At 46.1% G+C, this 24,774-nt stretch overlaps 1 protein-coding gene across 1 annotated transcript in view; it reads left to right on the forward strand.

Moving 5' to 3' along the window:
* The first annotated feature begins 688 nt into the window (after positions 1-688).
* The window catches only part of grin3a (glutamate receptor, ionotropic, N-methyl-D-aspartate 3A), a 34,152-nt gene continuing 10,066 nt past the window's right edge, over positions 689-24,774 (forward strand). Inside the window, exons 1-6 of the mRNA XM_035608525.2 lie at positions 689-2,145; positions 8,958-9,703; positions 18,027-18,696; positions 19,538-19,921; positions 20,980-21,125; positions 23,860-23,975. Coding sequence (XP_035464418.1) covers positions 1,390-2,145; positions 8,958-9,703; positions 18,027-18,696; positions 19,538-19,921; positions 20,980-21,125; positions 23,860-23,975 — 2,818 coding nt within the window. The 5' untranslated portion in view covers positions 689-1,389. The remainder of the gene's footprint in view (positions 2,146-8,957; positions 9,704-18,026; positions 18,697-19,537; positions 19,922-20,979; positions 21,126-23,859; positions 23,976-24,774) is intronic.

The following is a 24,774-nucleotide window of genomic DNA, read 5'->3' on the forward strand; positions in this document are numbered from 1 at the left end:
AATCCAGCCAGCTATATGTAAAGTTGTTCCAGACGAATAACATCAAATTTGCTGCAACAAGTCCCCCATCTCATACGACACACACACACACACTATGCCGTATGTGTTTCAAGCGCTATACGACCAAATCCACAGTTTCCTAAATTAGTGTCCTCAGAGCATGATGGGGTTTTATTCGATCAACAAAGGCATGGTTGATGAGCTTGTAAGGGTTATGGTTATGGTTACATTGTCAGAGAATCAGTAAGATTACTTGACAGAAAATTAAAAAAAACAAAAAAACAATTTGCTTTGCAGGAAATTGTCCAACAAAAACATTTTCATCAGTGTCATGTCCACCTTAAGACTTTGCAGCTTCCTGCAAAAGAGCAGCCCTTGATTTGCCTCTTTTGACAATTGACATATAGAAATATGTAAATATATAGATATAGAATATCAATCTATCTATCTATCTCTTCCTCTATCTATCTACCTATCCATCCATCTATCCATCCATCCATCTATCCGTCTATCTATCCATCCATCCATCCATCTATCCGTCTATCCATCCATCTATCCATCTATCTATCTATCTATCTAACTGTGTGTGCAACCTCTCCCCCCTCTTCAGTGTTGAATGGGGGGGGCAACGTGAGGACGGGGGTTAAGTCACATTGGAACGTGCGCAGAGCACCGCGCTCTCGTGCCGGGGGTCTCTCGCCGGTACAAGTGTCAGTGCGGAGGGGTGACTTGAGCCAAGCGGCGTGCGCGCTCTGGAGAGCTTCTTTATACCCGGGTTGTTTTTCGAGGAGTGAATTTTTTTCCCCCCCTTTAATCGCGAATATACCGGCACGAGGTGATGTTGTCTTGGCTCCTGAGCTCTGGATGATAATGGGATCATTTTTTCCCTTCCGAGCCAACAGATGTTTCCAGTGGTGGATTTCCCTGTTTTGGAATGTGTTCGATGCGCATTCATTCCCCCCTGCACATCTCCTCCCCAGGGCTTTTCCTCCACACTCTACACACCTTCATGTTTGTGTGTTTTCTTCCCCTCCTGCCGCTGGAATATGTGCCAATGTCCCCCTTTCGATTCCGAAGACCTGTTCAGTGATCAGAGGCTTGAACGATGAACATCCTTTGAGATGAAAATCAGCACTTTTGGGGATCACCGTTTGCTTGTGCGCGGCTCGTGCCGGACCTCGCGCCTCGGCAGCCTGTTGTCCGCGTCCGCGGAGAAACGCACAAGTTTGCTGCGAGCCGGAGCCGAAGCCGGAGCCGGAGCCGGAGCTGGTCTGAGCGGCGCGCCAGGGCCACGCGTGGGGCGCCAGGAGGGGGACCGACGGAGCGGCCCCGGTGTTCGGCCGGTCTGTGGTTTGACGGGGCATTCGGCGCAGCTGTGGAGCGGGGACGATGAAGACGTTGGTGGTGATGATGATGATGATGATGATGATGAATGGCCCGACGGCGCGGGCGGGCACCGGGGTCTCGCCACCGTTATGTTTGCTCATGTGCGCGCTCGTCGTCCCCCCGCCGTGCGCCCACTCGCACCCGCAGCCGTGCCAAGTGCTGAAACGCATCGGCCACACGGTGCGGGTCGGGGCTCTGCACGTTCAGCCCCGCCTGCTCTCCGCCGCGGACCGGGACGCCGAGGGGGGCTCGACGGGCAGCGGGGAGCGGCGGGCAAAGTTGGAAAAGCAGCTGGAGACAAGTGCCAGCGCGCCGGGACACGCGAGCCTCAGGACCAGGGGCGCGATCAGCGCGCAGCGGGGCGCCAGCAGGAATAAGAACCAGGCACGACAGCGGGAGGAGAGCGCCCCGCGGGAGAACCGGGTGTTCGCGCCCCGGGACTCGGTCCTCCTCGCCGCGGAGGCGCTGAACCGCGCCGGATTGCTGCCCTACAATTTGTCCCTGGAGCTGGTCATGGCCGTGGGGTCGGGACTCGGCGAGCTGCCCGCCTTCTCCTTCTCCTCGCCGGGCAGCCCCGAGAACGAGGACCCGCTGTCCTTCCTGGAGAGCGTGTGTCACAGCGTGGTGGTGCAGGGGGTCTCCGCCGTGGTCGCCTTCCCGCGGCACCGGGACGACTTCGTCGAGTTGGAGTTCGTCTCGCTGGCGCTGCGCGTGCCCGTCGTCAGCGTCGTGCACAGGGGATTTACGCGCCGCAGCGAGGTAAGGAAAAACCAAAAGTTCCCCTCTGAGTTCAACTGTCGACCAGTGCCCTGCGAGGCGTGCGATGCAGCAAAACGTGGGCTGCGTCCAATGTACACGTGTGTGAACAGGGGGTCATGTCAATTCACACAATTCAGAGTTCGGGTCTTGTGGGAAAATGAGTTCAAGTGGATTCATGGGGCCCGATTCAGTGGCCCCACATCCCGGACACCTCCCTCTTGCCACAGGTCTCTTCCCCCTTGTCCTCCTCCTCCTGCTCCATTGTGCACTGGGCCTGCTTTCAAAAGGAAGGAGAGAGCAGTTTTGATCTTTGACTTTCCCTCTCTCCAAATGGAGCCCAAACGACCAAACCATTTGTGACGCGAGCTGGTGTGTTCTCGGAATTTCCACATGAAAGAGCTCGGGGAGGCCCCGTCCATGGAGCTGGAGTCTGGGCTGCTGTATGCACAGCGTGTCCCTATGCAGAGGAGGAGGCGGAGGAGGAGGAGAGTGGGGTTTTCTCCTCTTTTATGGATGAGGTTAAGTCAAAAATGTTGGTTTAAGGCTATGCATACCTATAGCGTCATATGCCCCGAGGTATGTTGCATATGCATAAACAAGTTCTCTGTTGATATTCAGGAGGCCACTCTCTGTATCCGTACAGCCAGAGCTCGGCATCTAGCTCAGCATCCTGTGTGGTGCAGTCAACTTGGATAGAGTTGCAGCTCATCTGGACTCCTGTCAACAAGGCAATGATCAACAGCTAATCTATAAATCCCTCCACTTATAAATTACCAGATGCATATCTCATTTTCCGTCTATCTAATCTAATTTAATGGCTCATCATCCCTGTGGTTGGCAGCAGCATCACTCCAAAATCGTTGTCTAACTTCCGTCCTTGCTCTTGGGTCTGTACAAGAAAAAAAAGAAAAAAAGATTCACGCTGACATTGATTTATTCAAATTCATACAAATAAAAGACATGAATGGACACCGATACGGTGTTGGTGGAAAGATTACGAGTCGATTTATGGCCTAAAGGAACCGCATCATCCATTGCATAAACAAAATCTAAGGTGTTTTCAGGCATCAAGAACCTATTTACTGCAGCTAAATATTTGAAATAGTAGACGCTACCTTCCATAACAACCCTTCTAACGATACCAAAGTGATATGAGACTTCCTGATCAGATTTAAGATTCAAGGTTAAGGAAAATGGGACAGTTTGGGCACGATTCAGGAACGATCCCATTATTGTTTAATGAAAATAGACGGGATGAGTCTGGTGAGTCTCTTGTGCCAACGGCACCAGTTGAGGATTATCGTTATCAGCAGGGCTGGGAGAGAGAGCGAGAGAGAAACCAAGTTTAAATATTAAACTGAATTCATCAGTGGGATGGTTCATCAATAATCATTCTGTGGAGAAGACACCCACTGGGTGTGTGTGTGTGTTTTATTTGTGCAAACAGGTAGAAACCTTTTCTCACTAGTGCAAGAAGACACACACAGACACACGCACACACACACACTGTGATTTAGTGTAACTCTACACTGTAAACCACTTTGATTAGGTGCCACTAACAGGGTAGTTATTGCATATCAATGAGTGCAGACCAACAGTGAGAGTCAGTGTGTGTTCGTGTTTGTGAATTTCCACACACAACCACACACAAGGGAGAGGCAAAGAGCATCGTTGTTTTTTTATTCAAGACTAGCACAAACACACACACACACACACACACACACACACACACAAGACAGACAGACAGACCAACACACATCCGAACCATTAGTTAGACTGAACTGAAGGGTTCTGGGACACTTGCCACCTAGTGAGCTAACGTGTGTGTGTGTGTGTGTGTGTGTGTGTGTGTTTGATATCTAATTTCCTGCTCTGTGCACAAGGAAGCTTTAAGGGCAGAGCAGGTGTCCAAAGTCCAAACTGCTTCTGAAAAGTGAAATAACAGGTACAGATGTCACGGACATGATACGACCGTAACAGATATAATCACGTTTATTGATGGATAGATGGTTGGACTAAACAGGCGGAAAAACATACAAATAGATTGTGCAGTGATCGTGTGTGACTCTTGGAGAAATTGCCTGACTCCGCTCTAACTCCCGTAATCGTTTTAAAAAAGTCTTGGAATGTCTCGAGAGATTCTCATTAGTGTTTATTGGCGACCGTCGGTGACCTTATTTCCTCCCGGCCAGTTTAAAGTTAAGGTTAAACAAAGTTCACGGTTAAAAATGACATATCATAATAAACCAGTGTGGGACTTTGGATAATATAATCTGGCCCACAGTTTCTTATGTAAGTATGAGAATAATGAGGCCGAATAGGAGGATATGAACCTATGGACCAAACGATAAGGTAAACCCAGAGTAAAGGGACTTGGGGATGGGTAGAGGGTTGGGGATGGAAGTGCGAGAAATGGCTGAGAGTTGAACATGTACTGTAAAAGACGAGGGGATTGCGGAACTCCGGGGGAAAGACCAGTTGTCTTTGAAATGAGGATCCAATTTTAAAGTGGAGATATATCCCATGCTGCCTTACAACACTGTAGCAAGTGGAAAATTAAGATACAGCCTCTTCACCAGCTGCTTGAAATATATAAATATATATATGTCGCTATTTTATCCAGTCCAATTATGCTATTTTGCATTATGATATATTCCAGATACTCACACACTACATAAAATGTAAAAACAGTGTGTGGAATATGTAGTTGTGCAATATAAATCGTATCTGGCATACGAAAACATTTCAGCAAAGCCTACCTAAAAAAACCCACACATATATACAGAATAATGAAATAACATTCATATTTTGGAAGCAGTGTGAGAAAGGTATGGATTCAAGCGGATATTAAGTTTTAATGCAGTAGCAGTGGTGTATTAGACCGCCTTACTTTGTACAGGAAGTGTAACAACAACATGTAAAACACGTCTCACAACTGGGTCACAAATTGTCAACGTCGACGGTCACGATCATCACTTTCATTCGTTCGCTATAATCACTGACGACCAAATAAGAAAGTCTGAAAAAAGTATTTACGTCACACTCACGTGACTGACACGAGACGCATGAGTTACTGACAGATACTTCTACCAACTTAACACAACCTATACCTTTGTATAGTTTTCAGTCATTGTTGGAGTGTACAGATTTAAAAAAACAAAACACACACTTGTGTACACAGGTAAATGTAATAACCCAAATATCACATCCAGGTAAATTAATTTGTAGATTAGGGGATTGGTGTAATTATTCCCTCAGCTTCTATCAAGTGATGATAGATGAATGATTGGGGGAGTTAGTGGAGTTTTTCTTGATCCTTCAGGAATTAGGTGAGCAGTGACATGGAGAGGCCATAAGGTTATCATGTTGTTAAATAACAATAATTACTGAATGGAGCCTACGAGAATAGAACAATAACCAAAGTCATCACTAGTTTATTTGATTTGTCCACTGTGGCTCGTGATTCTGCCAGTCCCAGCCGTTTTAACATCCAGCAAGGGTTGCAAATGTCCTTGCAGTGGAAATCACAGAAGGAAAGAAAAACAAGTTGCGGACGGAAGAATGATGACTGAAAAAGCACAGTGACAAACATACCACACGATTTTCCCGGTGCATCGAAGAAACCCCCCCCCCCCCCCCAGCAGATCTCTGTATTAACGCAAGAGAGCAGGCATCTGCACTTTCTAGCAATTTTTTTTTGGTCTGTTTATTTACACGATGAGTAAAGGCACGGTGTTCAGATTCATGGAGATCACGGTGCGGAAGTTCAGCCGCTGAGAATAAATCCGCTAATTTTCCCCGGGGATGAGAGGCGGTGAGGAGTGCGATGCCCGGTGGACTGTATCACCATTTCTCTTCCTGAAACGGCTCTCCTGAATCCGAAGTTAAGCGCGTCGTATTGCTTTTGCCGGTCCTTTTGTTTGCGACAATAATCAATCCGTATATACAAATATCCAGTAAGCAGGTGAATAGTGTATTTTTTTTCCTTATTTGCAATGCCTTCTGGGTAAAGTGAATAATGGGATAAATAGAATGAACCAATAGATTAATCTAATTGACTTCTAGTGCAAAGCTTGTTTAAAAGTTGTAAAGTCAATTAAACAGAGTTCAGGGCTGTTGAGGTGTGTAGCTTGGAGTAGTGTGTGTTTGTACGTGTGTGTGTGTGTGTGTGTGTGTGTGTGTGTGTGTGTACATGTGTGTGAGTGAGCGCGGCTGAGCGAGTGCATGACTGATTGATTAGCCGGGTGACTGGTACGTTTGCGGGGCCGGGTACAGTGTATATGCCAAAGGTACACTGAAGCAGAACTGGCAGCTCATGCAGCCAGGAATTAATTTTATCTGAAGCATTACAGGGATGAATGTCAGCTTTGAAACATATCTGCTCTGATCTTCGGGCTTACTGTAATTCTGTTGGTGCAGTGCACTGTACGTGCAGGGTACAGTGGATTTCCGCTGGATCGGATCCGATCCGATCACATCGGCACTGAAGGCGCTCAGTGGACCGATTTGGTGGTTTTGTCAAGTACAAACCTGTATTTTCACATTACTGTGGGCTATTTTCCACAAGACGTATACAGTCAAAGAGATTAGGATTAATGTCTAGCATTGCCTAAAGCTCATGGTTTCAGTTCACTTCAGTCTGGTTTAAAAAAAAAAAAATCTGTGCAATTTGAAAATAGGGTTGACCCTCATCTATCCTCCATCTTCGCATGGCTATAAGCTACATGTATTGATATTGATGGGCTAAATTTATTGACGCGATATAACAGTTTCTAGAACTGATGTTTTGCTAATGATGATAAGCGCTGGAGCTCAGTAAACCGGTACACCACCACTCCGTCCCCCCATGCCATCTTCCATCTCAATGTTTCACTGGACACATCGTCATATGCTGATCCAGTAGACCTATCCAAAACGTACATACTGATTCAGTTTCATCAAGAAAATACCAAAGTTGCGTGAAGAGTTCCTCAGAAATCCTCCTGGGAACTTTGATTTCTTCTACATACGACGAGGGGGCAACAGTGTGGTTTCCTTGAACGTGAATTTGTGTCATTGAGAGAACATTGTAAAAACATCATAATCACATTTCCCCTTTACGAAACTTTGGACCAAGGATGTAGTTTCTTTGGCAAATGCAAAAGAACCAAAACGTGACACATGTGCAAAACAGCTGAGCAACTGTTGTGTTATGAATCTCTCACTGGCCGTGTGTTCAACAATGTGCCAACATTTCAGGTTTGAAAGTCATTTGATGGACAAAAACTTCACATTATCACACATTTCCATGAGATGATTTTCAGAGTTTTCTGCAAAAACTACTCCCAGGAAATTTAGTTGAAAGGTCGAGCTATGGCCTAAGGAAGAACCTGTTAAGTTTGGGGGCAGATCCAGACATTTCTTTTCACTTTTCTTCGACATGGCGAGATAAGGTGTCAGCCTTGGCGGAGGTATGTGCTCTCTCTCCGAGCGTCCTTCCAGTTGGCTCCAGCTTGTTCTCCCGGGTTTGTTTCTTTCCGGCAACAAAGTTGTCGATGACACCAACCGAGGAGACATCTAGAGTTGGTCCCTTCTTGCAACTTGAGGATTAAATGAACCGCGACCAAACGGAACAGAGTGAGCTGATGGACCTTCTTCTTTTTGCTTTCATTGGACGTTGGTAAACTCTTTTTTTTTTGCGCATTATCGCCACCTACTGATCTGGAACATGTATATCAGCCTTGGTCTTTCTCTTCTCCCCTCCGTACTCTGATGTGCTCTCAGAATTGGGCACCATTTGATTTGACATGAAGCAGTTGTACCAAGGTAATTCCAACCCTACGCACTCGGTGCCGTGCTGTTCTCTTTGATCTGTCCAGCCCTCATGAATCCGCCGATGAAAATATGAATCGCAAATCACAGGTGTGAATTAAATCACTGTACGGCGAACTATTAAGTAAGAGTAACAAAAAAAAAGAGTCTTTTGAAACGGGACCCAGTTATGTCTCTTTAGGCTGAAGTTTTTTTTTTTTTAAAGTATACAAATGAAGTAGCAAATAAAAAAAGAGATGTACTGTACTTCTCATGATGTGAATAATAATATTCATGGGAGCAGGTAAGTGGAGGCTGAAATCCATTATATCCAGCAGACTGTGTTTGTACTCAAGGAAACAAATTGAATTCTGGGATATAAGTAAATATAATTGCCACTGTTGGGTTTATAATCTTCCTGTCGTTCTTTCTTTCCTTCCCTGTTTCTTCTCTCGTGTCCTTTCTCCGCTCTACTGCGTCCGTTCATCTCATTCCTGGTGCTCCATCTTCCTATTCTCATTCCTCCCTAACCCTCTCTCCTCTTCTTCACCATTGCACCCCACTGCCCCCTCCACCAACGTCCTTTCATCCCATCTTTATTTCGCCCCCTTCTTCCATCTCATTTCTCTCTCTTTCGCAATCTAACCGACCACTAATGTTTTATTTGTTCCATCTCTGCCCTCTTGAAATCCATCTGACCCCGGTTAACCTTTCACCTTCTCCATCACCACTTGTTTATCACTCCCTTTTACTTCCTCAATTTCCTGCTGTTTATTTGTTTAACTGTCGCTCCCCACATCCACCCAATTTCTCCGATCTCTTAAATCTCCATCTGCCTCTCACTTGTACACTCTTTCCCACCCTTTCCCGAATGATGTCACGTTGCTCTTTTTCTCTGTCTTCCACTTTCACTTCCTCCCAATTTATTTCCTCTCCCTTTGTGTAAAAACCTTTCACACTCACCTGCCCTTTTTTTTTTTATCTTCCGTCTCAATCATTGCCCTGTCGCTATCTCCTCGTAGAATCCCCTTCATTTCCAAATGGCGATGCGGACCGCGGAGGCCCCGCCGTCCCGTCTCCTCTACTCCCTGCTGATGATGAATGGCTGGTGGGATATCAGCGTTCTGCTCTGCCAGGAGTGGGACATTAGCCACTTCCTCTTACTCATCAAAAACAACACTCGCTTCCACCTGGGCACTCTTGTCAACCTGACAACTACCGCCTCGACCTCATCGCCGTCTTCATCTCCACTATCATCCTCTGGACTGGCATCTGGTGTCGCAACGGGGACCGAGGACGTGTCTTTATTGTCGTCTTTGCCCTATTTTGCCTCTGCTGCCTCAGCCGCTGCTTCTTCATCCACCTCCCCCTCGAAATCAGACCAGCAGCAGGCGCTCATGCGACAGCTGGAGGCCCTGCGGGAACCTTCATCCACGAAAGGGGTTGTGACATTCGGGTGCGATATCCGGGAGGTGCGCCGTCTGTGGACGCTGGCCACTCGGATGATGCTGCCGGAGTTTCACTGGGTCTTGGGGGACAGCCAGAATGTGGCCGAGCTGAGAACAGAGGGGTTGCCCCTGGGCCTTCTGGCACACGGGGTCATGGGGGGCCCTTCTCTGGATCACTACGTCCACGACTCGCTGGAGCTGGTGGCGCGGGCGGTGGGCAGTGCAGCCCAGGAGAACCCCAGCTTGGCACTCATTCCTGGGACCACTAACTGTATGGATGTACAAGAGAGCAACGGAAGCTCCGGGGAATACTTGGCAAGGTAGGGGGATCAAGTGAATGCTTAAGTGATTCTTACAACCCTAAATTCTGCCAAAATGAAAATGCGCTGGCCACGCAGATACATATTCGGCGTATTGCGGATATGAATATTGTGATTGTAATGTTTCCACACTAGCAAAGGAATGTTTCCGTGACATACCATTGTTAGTTGTCCACCAAACAATCTTTATTTTCCACTTCATCTGTCCATTCTTTGATTGTTTTACTCTGTAATCCCTTTCCTGTGTTAGAGTCTACCTCTCTCTTGCCGACACTTGGTCGCGGTCCAGCTGCAAAGTCAGACTGGACTCTGCCAAACACATAATTCATACACATCTGCATGAGCGTGTGCCTGCACGATGCACACGGCGCGTCCGAAAGGCACACTTACACACTGTGCGCTCGGTAACGGCAGCGGCGCGGTGAAATGCGGACGTGTGATGAATTGCATTTTTTGGAAGCAGCGTATTGCATTTAATCCGCAGCTGGCTGGGCCCGCTCCACTCTACATCGCTGAGATACGGGCAACGGAGAGCGTGTGTGATCACACACCACTGCATTACAATTAGAGTTTGACCTTCCCCCCCGGGATTCTCCTTCGGAACACCTGAATCAGCAGCACGGCCGTCCCGGGGAAGAGAGTCGTTAAAACAGGCAGAGCTTAGAGGAGCTCGAGGAGAAGCTCTCTGATTGCGTTTACACTTCTTTGGTTCATTTTAAGCTGCTTATGAAATGTTGATAAGTCCGCTGGTGTTTTACATATTACAGAACAAAAACAGGTGTCACGGGACCTTTTACCAGGTTCAGCAGGGAGACCTGTCATTGACCCTACGAAGGCGGAGCATTTACCGGAACAGGTTTAGATTTACATATTGGATATTGGATCTAATCCAAACTGGGGGATTAGGGTATGCCTGAATAAAGGATGGAGGGTAAAATATGATAGACTATAACCAGCTGCGGAAAAGGAAATCATGTGTTTGCACAGTACGTGACATGCAAATACAGAGAAAATCTGTTTTCTCCCAAGAAAAACTCTTTTTTTGTCATTCAATTTCTGTCAAACCATGGAACTGTTTGGACTCCCTGATCATATTTCTGATCCAGGGATTAATAAGGGCTCTTGACTTTTCTTTTTCCAATTCCCGCAGGTCTCTCTCTCCATGAATGAAATCAGTGTCCTGGTCATCATCTATTAGCATTAACTTTTGTTTACGAAAAATATATTTGCACGTGCAGTCTAACAATTCTATTGGTAGTAACTGTCCTTTTCTTTTTGAAATGATCTTTAATACGATTGTGGAGACAGGGTCCCTGACAGGGTCCCTAACACCACCGGCGGATGGTTGGAGCTTTGAACTTTCATTTTTAAGCTTCTTCGCAGCTAAACAATAGTTTTGTTGTGTCATTGTTTTTTATTCGTCAATGACTCTGCATCCTGACTATTATTTCCTTCCATGTATTACCAGGCATTCGTCAACAGGCAGAGTGCTAAACAGTCAGATTGTCTCATTCAGTCATAATATTCGGCGCAGTGACAGACGGATCCGGGGCTGTAAACAGCCCGAGGGAAAGTGAGATATATCGAGTTGAGGGTTTGGCAAAAGAGGTGGGAGTTGAACATCCTCGAGGAAAAAAAGCTGATATTTGCACATAAAAAGTTCCCGACAGTCAGACTAAATATATTTTATGAAGCAATTTCGACTTTCTGATTCATGCTCTAGGGAAGTCAGACATTGATATTATTCCATAATAATAAATATATAATATAATGCCATTTTCATCACTTCTGCCAAGGCGGGTTTTTTGACCTGTATCTCTTCTAGTTTATTTGTTTGTTAGTTTGCAGGATTACATCAAATGTGCTGATTGGCATCAAACCGGGTTGAGAGACGGGTCAGTGATGAACTAATGAAAGTTGGGTGAAGATCTGGTTAAAGGGGCGATCCGGGATTTTCATATCTCTTTCCTCATCTTTGACACTTCTGTCAATTTCTCAGGAAATAGTGTAAAAAAAGAATTACATATATTAACGGTATTGAAATCTATGAAGTCCGTGCAGATACTTGAAATACTAGACCATATTTAATCTTAAAATATCGCTCTTCATTTCTTCATTTCTTTGCGACCATTGAGTCCTTTTGCCATTTTGTAATGATTTTTTCAATTTTTTTTAAACAAAAACACAAGGGCAGGTAGTTTGGTTCATGGCATCACCCTCCAGCCATGTTGTGATGTGCTTTACAGGAGCACAGGAGGAATGCGGTCACAGGAGGAATGCGGTGTGTTTGTGGGAGTGTGCGCGAGGGGAGTTGAGCTCCATCGACTCCGAATTCTCCACCCGTTAGCAGCAAATTGCCATGGAAAAACCACTGGGCTAATTCAGACTCCGCAATTAGAAAATCCTCAATAAACCAAGCTCGAGGTCGGAGCCTGCGCGACTCCTGCTGAACTGAATGTTGTATTTGCAGATACAGAACGAACCAGGTTGTGGATTCAGAAATCCAGGTCTTGTTAATATAGTTCCACAGAGATTAAGCTGGTTGACGATAATGATGTACTTGTCCATTTCCTCTTTTCAGAGATTGCATATCGCTCAATTAGCATTTTTTCTTCTTCTAAAAATGATGAATTTAAATACTTTTTTAGAAGGATGAATTTGATGAACTCTGTGGCTTTTCTCAGTATTAAACATGCCGTCATTTCCGCTCATTTTAGTTTGCCGGACGACTGCGTTTGGTTTTTCGCGTTACAGCCCGGCAGTCGTGGGATCAGGTGTCCGGTGGATGAGCGGACCTGGAGGGGAAGCGCTGTCACCACAATAACGTTGAAGCCAGAAACCATGTGACAGATGAGCAGCGGAGGGGCTGTGGCAGTTCTCGAGCTGCACAATGAAACCCGCCGGGGGGAATTTATTGCACGATTATTATGGAGTTATGGTTGCAGCCGATTTTGCCGGCGAGGCAATCAACCAGTCACGAAGGGCAGGGGGCTGATGATGGATCGAGGTGTTTGTCATCTGACAACTGTATCGTCGGGGCATTATGGCAGGTGAGGGATTGTAGAAAAACAGCAGCCAGATGCAAAACTATAGTCTCAGCGTTACCAGGCAGGAAAGGAGCCGTATGTTGATTGTGAGATGGGATGAATCCAGACGCATCACACCTTGACATGTGTCAATCATCCCGTGGTGAGAACACTATTTTTGTTGATGCGGAACGAATCTGGTGCTGTTGTTGGTCTTTTGGTCTCTCTTTTGCTTTTCAGTCGGCAGCTTTTTCGCTTTTCACACCCAAACGCGTCGAGGTCAGCAGGTCTGCAATCCTCGTCTCAACTGTACAAAGGTCAGCGACAGGTGAAACGGCAGAAAACATGAATTTCGACAACATTTGGCCAGATCTCGGCCCAGACGTTTCAGCTCCAGGCTGTGTGATTAAAACGAGCCAGCAGGACATGAATTCCACTGTGACTGTGTGTGAATGTGTAATGACTGAGGGTTTTTTTCTTAATACAACCTAGGCCGGGGCGACGTCTACTGAATTGGCACCAGGATGATGTGTGCGGTGAAAGGTCGTGACGGAGGTTTACTGGAATCATTTGTAAATCTGCATGGGGCAGAGTGTAGCTGTCGTCGGTTAAAAATGTCACACGTACCGGTAGTGGTTCAGCGTACAGTATTTGCTCTCAATTAATTAACTTCCTGATCTGCTTTAATGAAACTCGTCCGCTGTCTGTTCGTTTGCTCTCTCTGTCTGTTCGTGTGGCGGGAAAAAAACCTGCAGGCAGACAAAAAAGTTTGGTCTGTTTGATAGATACTATTGTGATTAACGTCATTTTTAAATACGATTCTATTAAATTGGATTTATCTCATTACCATTCGGAAAAAAAAGATTTAAAAAAATCAAGATAATAGATTAGGGCTGAATTTTCATGACCATGTCTGTCAAAATGACGGATGAGGAAAAAAAGTCTAAGTATTATTCAGAACTCACTGGAGTCGTTGAACTCTCACATTGCATAGTGTCAGTGTGCGTGCATGTGTGTGTGTGTGTGTGTGTATTAATACAAGAGGGCAAATCTCTCAGTTGAAACTGCTCCCGGGACGGAAAGAGAGCTGATCAGCCAGTTGTGGCGTAATGTTTGGCCGGTGTTTAAAGGGGCCGTCCCCGACGGAATGGACAATTTTTTTTCGAAGGAAAAATAATGAGTCTCAAGAAATCTGTGCCAATTCTCACTGCTGTGGGAGAGTGTCACCGTCTCTCGCAGAGTTGTTCTGCACGTTTAGGGTATTCAGGGGTTGAATAACGCTGGCATGAATAAAACGTGGCGGGAAAATCTAATGTTGGTTCGGATGTAGTCAATGTTAAAAGAGGCCAGATGAGTAATTATTCTTAGTTTCACATGTGCGGTTAACCGCTGGCTATATTCCGCTTGGTTTGTTCTCCTCTCACTCTCCTCTTGCTCTCTCCATCAGTTTATCTCTCTAGCAAAGATCTGATGCCCTGCGGGTCAGGTACACATGCTAGTAGTTCACCAGAGTCTCCTCTCGCCCACAGCGTTCTGCTGTAGGCCCTCAGCACTCATCTCAGCCGTTTCATTGAAACATACAAAATAAGACGGCAGGGGCGGGATTGCCTCTCAGAGCCGGTCCTCGATAACGGACAGCGATAAGACAGAAGCAGGATTGTCATTCCTCGCCTGCGACCACTGAATTCGTCGAATAAAAACAGTCTTTTTTGGTATGTGTCTTTCCAGCTGGCGCGTTTTTAAAACGAGAACAATGGAAAGGTGTCGTGATATGCAGCCGACGGTGGTACCTACTTCACCGGCCCCCGATTGGTGGAAGACATGAAGATGAACGTTCAGATGCAAACGCCATAAATATACCTTATCCCCGTTTAATTCCGTGAAACACACGCGTGTAACAAGCAACATGGTGTGTGTCCGTCACAGCCCGCGTGAAGCCGGCGAGAGTGGGGGCCCGATGAGATCTGGCCGGCACACTGAGAAGCTGAGGGGTGAGGCGCCGGGGAAGGGCGACAAAAGATGTGATGGCAAAAGGCCGCAAGGGAAACAGCAGGGAGCAGAGAAAGACCGCGTGGAAAATAAAAAGAAAGAGAGATGTTCACATGAATACTGCATAAACCCTGCTGATACGCACACGCAGATAAACAACTGTGCCGTATTAACAGATAAGATACAGCCAGGGCGAATTTCAGCAGGCTCTCTATTTTTTTTCTATTCCCCCCCCCCCCCCCCCCCCCCCCTCCCACCAGAGACAGTCCTTCCTCGATAAAAATCATTTTAAAGTGACGCATGCCCAACCAATGCCAAATAAAGTCCCCCGAATGTGCCAGCCAGCTGAGATATGAATATGGAAGATGGCTTCATGAGACATGTTCCCTCCGCAGCTCATGGTCCCTGAGCCATTGGGAGCAAAAAGGCGTTCTGTTTGCTTCAGGGTAGGCGCCGGTTTGACAAGGAGAAACGCCTCTGGCACATACTTTAATGACGCTGCTAAAAATGCAGATGAATTTGGTTATTATTATAACCGACTCGACTCCAGCACACGCTCCTGTTGATGAGCTATGAACATTTTAAGCGGGATTCCCACCTCCTTCTTTATTTGGCTCGCTTTTCTATCCACCCGGAATACGGACTGTGGTTGTATCCTGCATTGTGTTCAAAATCTTTTTCTGTTTTTTTTTAGGTGATGCTCGAGGCAAAAGAAACATGAGGCAGATATGAAACTGAGTCGATGTTGCTGTCGGTGGGATTAACCCAGATGTTACGCTTCCGCCCTAAAATAATGTCACGAGCCCTCGTCACCGTTCCATTTCATAAAGGCAGAAATGAATCATGTTGAATTACATAAAAAAACAGTTTTTATTTGGAGCGGATACTCATCAGTATGCCGGTTTGTACCACTTTTTTTTTTTCAATCAAGTCTCTGCAAACCAATTTATTGTCATTCGCTAAAAGTTCAAAGTTTACACCTTATGGGACCAGTTGCTCAAAAATAGCCTGACCGACTTAAAAGTTTATTTTAAAGACAATTAGCTCAGCAGTATCTGACGTTGAATTTGGATTTTTAGGCTTTCACACACGTTGAAAAACGATTCATACCAAATGAAAATGACCTCGAGCAAACTGACTGATGCAGACTGTAGATAATCGGGAGAAATGGAACGCTCGCAATAATATTCTTCCTTTAAAATGCACTTCAAAACTCTCACTCTGAAATCTTCAGCGGTGGAGGAAGTATAAGGATCCTTTAATTTCAGTAAATCATCATCGCCGAACTGTGAAATTACGAATTAATATTAACTTAGTAATCATAAGGCAATCAATGCAGGGAATGTGAACAGTGATTATTAAGCAACTTTATATTACTAGATGCAGAACTATACCACAATTGACGAAAACGTAAAAACATTATATATTAACATGTGGTCTTTTTAGTTTTTTAACGTGACATTTCACTTTTAACACGCAGCACCCCCTTCTCTGTCAAAGTGTGTGTGTGTGCACAATGAGGAGAAAAACACACCACGGCAGGTAGTTTAATCTCTCCGAGCTCCCGTGAAGACACTGACCTTCACACTGACTAGTTGAGCTGCCAGGTCAATTTAAAGCCTGAAATAAGACGGAGGGGAGTAGACGAGCTGGTGAAGAGGGGGAACTTTTCCCAGTGAACAATGCCGACACGAAGGAAACATTTTTTTGGGGGGGGGGGGGGGGGGGAGAAAAGGTCACATCATTTACATCATTAGCTCATGAAGGCTTAGTGAACAGGTGGTTCATCTACCTGCACAGAACGGATGCATGTTTTCCCTCTTACATCCTAACGTATCCATTCCACCGGACAAGTGTGTGTGTGTGTGTGTGTGTGTGTGTGTGTGTGTGTGTGTTTGTGTGTGTTTGTGTGTGTGTGTCTGCTACCGGTATCTGACACTCTCAGACAGCCAGTAGCACGGCTCAGTGAGAGAGATGGCGTGATCACTGGAGTGTGGTCTGTCTTATCCTGTCAAACACACACACACACACACACACACACACACACACACACACACACACACAAACACACAACCCGAGAGCACCTTGATAAAACACTTCTCCATTAAACTGGGATTTTTTTTTTTAATAGAAACTAACCAAGGGAGTAAAACATGATTGTGTTTTTAAGTCTGTAAATACTGCAAAAATAACTTTCTGGAAAAGTTGATATTATTATTGGCAAATGAACAAAAGAAATCAAGGCAGCAGAAACTAGAACTTAATAAATATGAAGTATTATCCCTTGAAAGTATTATTAATCTTATAAAAAAAAATGACTGACGCGAGTACAGGTGGTCAGTGATTATTTTTGTCAACCACACTGTGAATTCAGCGACATCTTCATTCGAGTCTATCTTAGTGTGTTTTCTCCTTCAGTAGACGTCGACACACAAGGTCGCGCACAGGTCACAGTGGTCCACTGGTCGCCTCCGGCCCGGGACGTGTGCAGCTGCTCCGCTCCCATCAGCAGTAACCCCATTTCTTTTGTGTTTAGAAAAAAAAACACTCGGCTACTCCTCCAACCGAATAATTCTTGGATCGCAACCAACCCAGACCACAACCATTGATCTTTCTGTAGCCCCAATCAAGAAGGTGTAAAATCTTAGGGCTCAGTTAGAATGTATAGTTTCTTAAGCGAGGGCAACTGGTGGCATCTGTTTGCTACTCATCGTACAATGCATCAAAAATACGCGTCTCGCTGAGGATCAATATGTTATGGTTTAATATGGCAGTGGTCAAATGTATTTTTCTTTCCATAGAGAATAGTGGCTATACAAGAAGGATCAAATCCACTTTAGTTTCGAGTCCAGCAACTTTTGAACTAATAAAACTAAAAGTTAGAAAGTGATTTCAGATTTGGGTTCAGAGTGTAATACAATATATGTGTTTGGCAGCCAGGCAGGATGACACTCATTATTGACGAATAAGCATTACTACATTCGGCCACTAGTGGGCTACAGAGAGACAAACATAGTTCATTTTTCACTGGTACTATGAAATATTCCAACCAAGTGGCTGAATCAAACTTTACATCAAAAACTTCCTTTTTTTGTTTGTCACCATGTCAAGTCCGTCCGGGTGCTTGCAGATCTTAAACCCGATTTCAACTTTGGAAAGTTGACGGGTAGAAAGCAAAAGATAATTATGTTTTGATCTGTAATACATTTACAGAGACGTACCTGGAAATAATGAAACACCCCTGATGACTGAGATTATAGAAACAGACGAACTGACTAATGATTATCTTTTTTCACGACCTCCCTCAGATTTCTATCCAACACATCATTTGAGGGCCAGAGCGGCTTCGTGTCCAGGGACCCTCAGAGCCAGAACGTCCTCTCCGAGGCCCATCACTACGTCTGGTCCCTCCAGCTGGACCCCCTGGGCCAGCCGACCTGGACCCGCCTGGGACGCTGGCGCAGGGGGAGAGTTCTGATGGACCAGGGGGCCTGGCCGATCCACGCGGGCTCGGGGGGCGGCGGGGACTGGCGCCGATCGGCGCGGCTGCACTTGCGGGTGGTGACGCTGGTGGAGCACCCGTTTGTGTTCACCCGGGAGGTGGACGGCGACGGGCTGTGTCCCGCGGGCCAGCTGTGCCTCGACCCGCTCACCAACGAGTCGGCGGTCCTGGGAGGTTTTTTCCAGAACCTCGCAGGACCCAACGGATCCGTTCCCACGGACCTGAAGAAGTGCTGTTACGGATACTGCATTGACCTGTTGGAGAAGCTGGCAGAGGACATGGGCTTCACCTTCGACCTCTACATTGTCGGAGACGGGAAGTACGGGGGCTTCAAGAATGGCCGCTGGACAGGATTGGTGGGCGACCTGCTGAGCGGCGCCGCCCAGCTGGCGGTGGCTTCTTTCAGCATTAATTCCGCCAGGAGCCAAGTCATCGACTTCACCTCACCCTTCTTCTCCACCAGCCTGGGAATTCTGGTCAGTGCTGCTCCTCTCTCACCGTCGCACTTGTTTTTCTCCTCATTATAGACAGATTTTCTTTTCGTTCTCTCTCTCTCTCTCTCTCTCTCTCTTCTGCTTCTCTTCGGTCCATCCTTCTCTGCTCTCTGTCACCGACCACACTTCGAGTCTCTCCGCTTGGTTTGGTCGCGGTCGGTGTTAATACGTTTTTATCACTGCGACCGGTGAGTGTTGGGCTCGGTGAAGTGACCCAATTATTATAGCTCCCCTCACCAGTGGACAAGCACAGCGACGGTGGCAGTCACCCTCTGCTCTCCTGCTCCGAACACGCCGCGACACCGGGGAGCTGTTGGGCCTTATTTACGCTGGACTTCTCTTCGATTATCTTCTGTATGTTTTTTTGTTTTTCACTAATGAACGACAATGTCACAAAGAGCAACTTCCACCAGAACAGAGAGCAGTAAACTGTTGGGTTGTGAAGCACATTTTAGCCAATGAACACACTTCATTGATTTAAATGTTGATATATAATACAGGGTGATGTATTATCGCCCCCTATTGCTTGGTCCAAGAATATTTCTACCCATCACATCATGCTCCTGTTAAGACTCTAGATCCTGTTTCTGTTTGCGCATAATTATTTACTGGATTTATGAGCCACACAATTTAAAAGATAATACCATTTATAACAGATAGAAATAATCCCATCTCCTCCTGTTTTTGATTCTCGCTCCTAATCCTACTCCTATCTGTATGACTCCTCAGTCTATTTTCTAAATATAATGTGGAAAAGTATGAAAATGAAATGATGACACCTTTAAACATCTCATCGCCCCCCCCCCACCCCACCCCTGCCCAGGTTCGTACTCGCGACACAGCCGCGCCCTTCGGCGCCTTCATGTGGCCTCTCCACTGGTCCATGTGGCTCGGCATCTTCGTCTCCCTCCACGTCACCGCCGTCTTCCTCACCCTGTACGAGTGGCACAGCCCGTTCGGCATGACGCCGCGCGGACGCAACCGCCACCGGGTGTTCTCCTTCTCGTCGGCGCTCAACGTGTGCTACGCCATCCTCTTCGGGAGGACGGTGGCCATCAAGACGCCAAAGTGCTGGACAGGCCGCCTGCTGATGAACCTGTGGGCCATCTTCTGTCTGTTCTGCCTGTCCACGTACACCGCCAACCTGGCCGCGGTCATGGTCGGGGAGAAGACCCACGAACAGCTTTCAGGGATACACGACCCAAAGGTACAACAAGTCAGAAAAGGATCGCGACTCAACAGCATTTGAATCAGAAACTCGTGACACGTTGGGTCGAATCTGACAGTTCTGATAGAGGAGATTCTTCTGCGAGTTTTGAAACTCGCCGACAGTGCCTGAAGATGTTTTGCTTCATTAATTCTCGATTATAACATATATATATATATATATATATATATATATATATATATATATATATATATATATATAATTCAGATTGAAACGGATCAAAACATTTTCATCTCTTTTCACACCGTCTGTCATGGCCGACTTCATGATGATTAGAAAAGGCTGTTGGGGAATTTCTCTTTGAAAGCGTCCTTGAGGTGACGCTCGGTGAAACTGCAAAACCACACGTTCAGGTATCTAATCCAAATTTTTGGAAAAGCCACTCTGCAGTCTTTTGGTCATCCTTTAATCAAACCACCTTTTTAAGGACAAGCGGGGTGAGGTCATTAATTCTAATTTCTGCCAACCTCTCCGAATCAAAACAGCGCAGGAATAGTGAGAGAAGGAAAAGAAAGGAGTGTGAAGTCTCTTAAGGACATTCGGTCTACATTTTACTATTTTAATATCGACTTCAAAAACGAGAACCTTACCGAAATGGAAAATCATTAAAGCTTCAGTGTGTAATATTTAGAAGAACTCACTCACAGAAATTAAAAATATATATTGTCCATATGTGCTCATATATGAATATGAATAATCACCTGCAACAAAGGGCAGATGTTTTTTCGTCAACTCTGAATGAGTTAAATATAGCTGCATGAGGGGGTGAACCCGACCTCCGCGTAAATCGCCACGTTTGCCACGACGTGTTGAAATACGGTTGCCGGAAACAGGAAATGGAATCAGCGGTGCGCCGCCGTAACGTGTCCCCTGTCGGTGGCTCAGTTGGTTGCGGTTTGCAACTGTACCACCAGATGCCGCCAGAACATTTAAAAAAAAATTACACACTGGGGCTTTAATGATCAACAGGAATGCTTATTCATTCTTCTTTAGGAGAAAACACCTCGGTTCCTTTCTTCCTTTCCTCTTCCCTGCAGCTGCACCATCCCTCTCAGGGGTTCCGATTCGCCACCGTCAGAGAAAGCAGCGCGGAGGACTACGTCAAGAAAAGCTTCCCCGAGATGCACGAGTACATGAGAAGATACAACGTCCCGGCGACGCCAGACGGCATACACAACCTCAAGTAAGATGGCTGTCCTCACGCATATAGCTTCCGGTGCCCAAATGGTACTTTTCACCGAACACGCTTCCACTGTCATCCGTCCATTTCAAACTGACACCGTTGTCCCCCGTTAATTACCCGGACTGAGGTGGTAATTTGTCCCGCCGCCGTTTTATAACGAGGCAAAAACATCTCTTTGACAGTTCTCATGGTAACATGAAAGATCTCTCAAAGTGGTGTCTTGCTCCGTCGCCTCATTGTAGAGCTGTGCGCGCGGCGCATCGATTTGCTCAGCCCCCCCGGGCGGCTGCCTGCCACAGATAGAATCAAAGTCCGTGGGAATCACTGCAACGGTTATCTCTCGCTGTCACCATTCCCTTAAAAATCAACCTCTTTCTGCTCGCACAAAGAAAGAAAAAGAAAAACCATTGCATCTCTTAGACCCCCACCCCCCCCCCCCTCCACAAGTTGCTTGTAAAGTCAACATTTGAAAACATATTCTATAAGAAAACTGTTTTGCTCGCCCTGCTGCTGTCTTTCCCCACCGCCTGTTCATAATTCAGAGCTCATCCTCCTCCTTTACGCCGCCATCGCTGTCATCCTAAGCCGCTTCAACATTCAACCGGCACCCCCCCCCTCCCCCCCGCGGAGCAAAGCGAGAACACTGTGCGAGCAGGCAGCCGGAATGCCCGGCTGTAGGACTCAATGTGAATGGATCAAACGAGATGCTTTTGTTCCCGAGCTTGTAAACGGCTGATTAGAGGTTCGAAGGGGAAAGTGTCGCCTTTAGAAAATGTACCACGAGGGAGAAACGAGACATCAGACGCAATGCAACTTTGAATACTCGTGCGCTTTTCCTCATCGTTCGCGTCACATCGTTACGGCTCCATTGTGCACCGCAAATAACTGGGTTTCAGATCAAGAAAAACAAATCCTGCAGCATTGATCTTGTGAAACTTTTCTTTTCCTACAGTTGTGTCCACAAAATGGGACAAAACTTTGGACCAGAAGCGTTTCGATTTTCTTTTTTTTCCCTACTTTGGCTCTAACCACAGGAGCAGCCGCCCGTCTGCTGAATAATTAGAGCATTTGGAGAAAGAGCGCCGACAGGAGCGTTATCATCCATCGGACATCTCTCTTGTACCGCTTTGGCTTTCTTATGAAAGTGGAAGCGGGAGATATCGGAAGCGCCTGCTCTTACATCCCCGGCAGAGTCTCACAGACTCACAGCTCAGCCTCGGAATACAAAGGGGAAATTTATCACGGAGGGCTTTATTAAACCTGGGTGCGTACGGGGTGCGTACGGGGGGGCTCACTTCGCGGCGAAGACTTTTCCCCCTGATCAATTCCAAAAAGATTCAAGAGTAAAGCTGCGTCTGGCGTCGCCTCATTTAAAATGAAGCCGCACCGAAGAATTGTGACCCTGCCATCGTCAGGGAGGCAAATTTCAATCCGTGCAACTGGGATGCTAAGGCATAAATCCGCTCCTTTTACAAGCATAACCGCAGGAAGATGATGGAGAAAGATAGGCAAAAATCATTGTTTTGCTCGTGTTGATTCTTGAATTGGTCAAGAATCATACTCAATCATACTCGTACTTTGGCTGAAAGATGGAGGGACACGAGGATTTTACTCCTTTAGTTTGGCGAAAACTGGCGGACAGACAGGAATTGGAAGGATATATGCAGTTTGACGTAAGCAGTACAAAAACTGTTTTGAAATCACGGACGGGACCAGACTTGGAAAAATTAAGCTCACAAAAAGCCCAAAATTGACAAGTGGAAAGAATTTCGTCGAGTCATTTACATGTAATTGTCAGTGATTGCCGTAAATTGCGTCTCTGAACGGTTCTTTACGATCGCCCGAAGCAAAACAATTCATCAGTGTCTTTTTCAGTGCTTTTCAGGTTTGTTTCTTCTTTTTAAATAATAGTAAGTGTTGACGAAGTGAAAGCAGGGCAGACAAACAGACAGGAGTCATGTGAGGACAAAAGCCCCTGGAAAGGAAGATTCAGAGTAGCGGCCGAGGACAAGGAAGACAGTCAGTAAAGGTTGACTGAAGTTTATATCTTGGGGGATGTTGAAGGTACATTTTTCATCATGTGAATTTCATGTGACTTTCGAAAGTGTGCTCGTTTTCTTTTTCCCTGGCTCATTCCTAGGACATGAGATTTGTTGTTCGCGCCGTGGTTAATTTTGTCGCCGTAATGAATCGTGTGACATCCATCATCCGCCTGCGACATCCGGTCAGATCTTCATTAAACTCGCGTCGTCATTCAGGTCAAGATAAGATAAGATAAGATGAGATGAGATTTGATACGCCTTTATTCGTCACACAGTGGGGAAATTTGGTTGTTGCAGCAGCACAGTGGAAGGAATATAGGAGAAATAGCAGAATAGAAAGAAATTTACAGGAATATTTTTTTTTCGTGTGTACAAAATATAACAAAATGTAAAAAATATAAATAATATGTACAGCGCAGTAGCAATAGTTGCACATGGGGAATAAATATAGATATTGCACAGTTGGTTATTGCACCGTTAGTGGTTTCCCAGTCAATGACTCGATTTCCGCAGGACAGTTGTCTGAAAATATTAAAGGGTATATTTGATTATGACTGATGCATTCCACAGTGTTCAGAGAGTTTGCCAGTAGCTGACGCGACAGTTTGTTTTCATCGAGGGCGCACCAAGCAGGGTGTGACCTCGTCTTTTCCCCTACTCGCGCTGCACTCAGATCACGTGTGTGTTCGCAGGGCCGACCCTCAGAAGCTGGACGCATTCATCATGGACAAAGCTCTGCTGGACTATGAGGTCTCCATAGACGCAGACTGCAAGACGGTGACGGTTGGAAAACCCTTCGCAATTGAAGGTGACGCATGAAAGCCTCTCATTCATGGCGACTTATGTGCTCATTAAAATCATATCTCATTTCTATCCTGGTGTCTGGTAACTGTTGGTAAAGAAAATGTTTGAATAGAATTAGTCATTTTCTCAGGCGAGGGGGGAAAACTACTGTTTGATTTTCTAAAGCGTGAGCGTTCTTTTCAGGACAGCCTCAGCGTTAACGAGACCAATCGCTCAACAGTTTCCAGTCTCGGTTAAATCTTGTGCCTCTCAAAAGCTTTCTTCTCTCTACTGTTAATCTCTGGTCCATTTAGCAGGCCTCTTCTCTCCTCCCTGCCAAAATAGCCCCCGTGGTGGTTTCTTCCATTACGGGCCACCGCTGTCCAAGCTTCCAGCGCCGTCGTTAATTACTTAATGCACCTCTTAAGCGTCCGGGATGCAATCCGAATCGATCAGTGTTCCGCCTCCCACCGAGGCGAGTTACTCCCCTAATTGGCCACCGCCGAATTTGAGGGACACCGACGTTATTTTTCGAAGTAGCTGCTTTTGGCAACAACAACAACAAAAAATTGCAATAAACCAGCGGCAGAACATGAAAATGATTTTGTTTGTAACAACTGCCAAAGAGTAGGGCTGGGCGATGTGGCTGAAAACTGTATCACGATATGAGTGTTTCCAATCGGTCGATATCGATAATTATTGATCATTTTTATGACCTAACAAACACAAACACCAGCCAACAGATGGCTGGTGATACTGTTGCATGATTGGCTATCAGGCGTGTCTCTCCATACGTTGCTAGGTACCAGAGGACGAGTGCCGGC

This window comes from Scophthalmus maximus, chromosome 20 (genome assembly GCF_022379125.1).
Source record: "Scophthalmus maximus strain ysfricsl-2021 chromosome 20, ASM2237912v1, whole genome shotgun sequence".
Classification (NCBI taxonomy): Eukaryota; Metazoa; Chordata; class Actinopteri; order Pleuronectiformes; family Scophthalmidae; genus Scophthalmus; species Scophthalmus maximus.